Source organism: Cinclus cinclus, chromosome 28 (assembly GCF_963662255.1).
Source record: "Cinclus cinclus chromosome 28, bCinCin1.1, whole genome shotgun sequence".
Taxonomy (NCBI): domain Eukaryota; kingdom Metazoa; phylum Chordata; class Aves; order Passeriformes; family Cinclidae; genus Cinclus; species Cinclus cinclus.
Genome location: NC_085073.1, coordinates 6,301,557 through 6,305,755, shown reverse-complemented (window position 1 = coordinate 6,305,755; position 4,199 = coordinate 6,301,557). Strand labels below are relative to the sequence as shown.

Genomic DNA, 4,199 nt, shown 5'->3' with positions numbered 1-4,199 from the left:
CAAACCCAAGGCCGAGCTTTCCATGCAGAGGGGGGGAGGAGGACCCATCCAAACCTGCTGGCACCTCGCCGTCCCCTCAAGGCTTGGAATGACCTGGAAGGGTTAAAGATGCCCCATATCCCCCCCCAGAACCCCCCCGAGGAGCCTCCGGCACCCCGTCCCTGGGCGGGACAGCCGCTAATTGAGACAGCTCCGGCCGCCTCCTCCCTCCTCATCCCCCGGGCCGAGCCGCTCTTCCCAGGGGGAGCGCATTGTCCGCTCGGCCGGGTTGATGTAATCCCTGTGCCCGAACAATACCTCCCCACCCCGCTCCGCTTGAAAGGGTATTAGTTCCCAATGAGATAATTACTCCGCGGGCCACCCTAATCATCCCTTCGGTGGCCGCCGGTTCTCTCCGGAGCAGCCCGGCTCCAGGGTTGGGATGTGGGGTTGGGGTGGAAGGAGCTGGAGGGTTTGTACTATAGAGGAAAACTGAAAAACAGCAGGGAAATGTTCTGGGGGGAAAGGGATGTGGGGTCTGGAATGTGCTGAGGGGTTTGTCCTATACGGGAATCCTAAAAATGTTCTGGGGGAAAAGGGATGTGGGGTCTGGAATGTGCTGAGGGGTTTGTCCTATACGGGAATCCTAAAAATGTTCTGGGGGAAAAGGGATGTGGGGTCTGGAATGTGCTGAGGGGTTTGTCCTATACAGGAATCCTAAAAATGTTCTGGGGGAAAAGGGATGTGGGGTCTGGAATGTGCTGAGGGGTTTGTCCTATACGGGAATCCTAAAAATGTTCTGGGGGAAAAGGGATGTGGGGTCTGGAATGTGCTGAGGGGTTTGTCCTATACGGGAATCCTAAAAATGTTCTGGGGGGAAAGGGATGTGGGGTCTGGAATGTGCTGAGGGGTTTGTCCTATACGGGAATCCTAAAAATGTTCTGGGGGGAAAGGGATGTGGGGTCTGGAATGTGCTGAGGGGTTTGTCCTATACGGGAATCCTAAAAATGTTCTGGGGGAAAAGGGATGTGGGGTCTGGAATGTGCTGAGGGGTTTGTCCTATACGGGAATCCTAAAAATGTTCTGGGGGAAAAGGGATGTGGGGTCTGTGGGGGCTCAGAGCATCCCGGAGCTCTGGATTTGTTCCAGAGGGGGCGAGGTGGAGTTTTGGGCAGCACCAGCGTAAAACCCGGGATGTGGGGGTTGGGGTGGAACTTTGGGGTGGAATTTTGGGGTGGAATTTTGGGATGGATTTTTGGAGTGGATTTTTGGGGTGGATTTGTTCTGGGGTGGATTTTTGGGGTGGAATTTTGGGGTGGATTTTTGGGGTGGATTTGTTCTGGGGTGGATTTTTGGGGTGGAATTTTGGAGTGGATTTTTGGGGTGGATTTTTGGGTTTGATTTTTGGGGTGGATTTTTGGGGTGGTTTTGCGGGGTGCACAAGGCACGGGGACAGCGAAGGTGATGGAGCAGGATGCTTGCCCGGGTTTTGGCACTCAGGATTGGATCATTTTGGGGGAATTTGGGGGATTTTTGGCACCGCATCTCCCGGGTGGAGTGGCCGCTGCCCGCTGGTGCCGAGGGCTGCCCGGGGCAGGATTTTTGGGGTGTCACCCCCCCAAACCCGGGTACCCCAAGGCCTCGGGGGACGCTCCGGGCACGGGCGGAAGCGACATCTAGTGGGAAGCGCATCCCGTCTCCAGGGAGATGGATTTCCATGGCAACCCCCGGGAACTGGACCAGGGGCACCCGCGGAGCCCTCGGAGACCCCGGCAGCGGCCGGGACTGCGGAACATCCCGGCAGGGCGCGGGTCCCGGTGCTGGGCTTGACTGGTGCAACTGGGAATGGGGTGCCAGGCACTGGGAATTGAGTGGTGCAACTGGGAATTGGGTCCCAGGCACTGGGAATTGAGTGGTGTAACTGGGAATTGGGTCCCAGGCACTGGGAATTGAGTGGTGTAACTGGGAATTGGGTCCCAGGCACTGGGAATTGAGTGGTGCAACTGGGAATTGGGTCCCAGGCACTGGGAATTGAGTGGTGCAACTGGGAATTGAGTGGTGCAACTGGGAATTGGGTCCCAGGCACTGGGAATTGAGTGGTGCAACTGGGAATTGGGTCCCAGGCACTGGGAATTGGGTCCCAGGCACTGGGAATTGGGGCCCGGCACTGGGATTTGGGCCCTGGCACTGGAGTTTTTGTCCTGGGACTGAGATTTTCTTTTATTCCTCATTATTATTTGATTGGTAATAAATGAAATTAATTTCCCCGAGTCGAGTCCAGTTTGTGCGGGTCAGCTGAGGAGGGGGAGTGCGGGAGCCGCTTTGGTGGGTCCGTGGCGTTTCTCCAGGGCTAGCCCACGGCGGGGATGAGGGAAGACACGCGGGTATGATTTATTACCGATGTTATCGATATTATCGAGATCCCGCGGGAGATTGCCGGCCCGGCGCAGGCGGGACTCGAACCCGCGGCCCCGCCGCTCCCGAGAGGCCGCGCCCGCGGAACCGCGCGCTGCGCAGGGCCCGCCCCCCCTCCCACAGCCGCGTTTTCATTGGTTAATAATCTGCCAATCAAGGGAAAGTTAACAGTGGATTGGTTGGGTTTAGGAGGCGTGGATTAGGGGGCGTGGTCAAGGGCGGGCTTCCTGCGGGCGCCTTTGCGCTGACCCCCGGCATGGTGGGCACGGAGCGGGACCGGGGCTGGACCGGGACCGGATCGGGGCCGGACCGGGACTGAACCGGGGCTGGAGCGGGACCGGATCGGGGCTGGAGCGGGACTGAACCGGGGCTGGAGCGGGACCGGATCGGGGCCGGACCGGGACTGAACCGGGGCTGGAGCGGGACCGGATCGGGGCTGGAGCGGGGCTGGAGCGGGACAGAATCGGGGCTGGAACCAGGACCGGGACCGGACTGGAACCGGACCGGGGCTGGACCGGGGCTAGAGCGGGACTGAACCGGGGCTGGAGCGGGACCGGATCGGGGCTGGACCGGGGCTGGAGCGGGACAGAATCGGGGCTGGAACCGGGACCGGACAGGAGCAGGACCGGGACCGGACTGGAACCGGACCGGAGCTGGAGCGGGGGTTCTGATCGGGGGGTGCGAGGGGCGGACTCTGAGCGGGGGGTGCGTGGCTCGGGAATGCCAGGGGGGTCCCGGGTGTCCATGGGCAGGGGTCACCGTCCGGGGGTGACATGTCCCCATTTCCCCAATGTCCCCCATGTCCCCAATGTCCCCAGTGTCCCCCATGTCCCCCCATGTCCCCAATGTCCCCCATGTCCCCCCATGTCCCCCCGAGCCCTGGTGACCCCTGGGTGTCCCCACGCAGGCGCTGATGGGGGTGCAGGTGGTGGTCACCCTGCTGGCCGCCAGCCTGATGCAGAAGCTGGCCCCGCACTGCTCCTTCGCCCGCTGGCTGCTCTGCAACGGCAGGTACGGCTCTGTCCCTGTCCCCGGGGCGGGGGCTTGGGGACATCCAGCCCCCTGTGACCCCCCTGTCCCCACGCAGCCTGTACAGGTACAAGCACCCCACAGACGAGGAGCTGTGCGCCCTGGCCGGGAAGCAACGCCCCAAGAGCAAGAGGGACAGGTCAGCATCACCCCACGGGGAGGTGGCAACGGGAAACACCTGGGGTTGGGGACAGCAGGAATCACCCCAGAGTGACACAAGGGACGAGCCAGCTGCTGGCTTATTTTCAGAAGGTTTTTTTTGGGTTTGTTGTTTGTTTTTTGTTTTTTTCCCCCCTGCCAGGAGGATGAACGGAGTGACCGAGGACAAACCTCTGTCCGTACCCCGCGACATCGAGCTGCAGCTGGACACCAGCCCCATCACCGCCCTGGACGCTCTGGGTAACGCCCAGGACACCCCCAGGGACGCTCCAGGTGTGTGCCCCCAGCACGGTGACGTGTCCCCACGTCCCCTCAGTGCTCAGGTATTTCCTGGAGTACCAGTGGTTTCGTGGATTTTGCCGTCTACGCCAGCGCCGTGTACATCTTCAGCGAGGGCTACTTCTGCCTGGTGAGACCCTTCCAGGGAGACCAACCTCGGGGGGCTCTGGTGCCTGCTGAGCGTCATCTTCTCCGTGTATCCTGGTTTTTTGGGGGACAGCAGAAGAGGGAACCCCCACCCCCCTGCCCCGTTGTTATTTTTCCTCCCGGCCGAGGCGTTGAGCTGAATTTTAGGGGTTATTTACGAGTTCTGAAGTTGTGGAGGTGGTGGTTTCGTG

General features: G+C 60.8%; 1 protein-coding gene across 1 annotated transcript in view; it reads left to right on the top strand.

Moving 5' to 3' along the window:
* Window positions 1-2,601: 2,601 nt before the first annotated feature.
* TMEM161A (transmembrane protein 161A) overlaps window positions 2,602-4,199 on the top strand; it is a 3,319-nt gene continuing 1,721 nt past the window's right edge. The window contains 7 exon segments of the mRNA XM_062510010.1: window positions 2,602-2,653; window positions 3,302-3,405; window positions 3,482-3,562; window positions 3,725-3,822; window positions 3,899-3,927; window positions 3,929-3,994; window positions 3,996-4,172. Coding sequence (XP_062365994.1) covers window positions 2,651-2,653; window positions 3,302-3,405; window positions 3,482-3,562; window positions 3,725-3,822; window positions 3,899-3,927; window positions 3,929-3,994; window positions 3,996-4,172 — 558 coding nt within the window. The 5' untranslated portion in view covers window positions 2,602-2,650.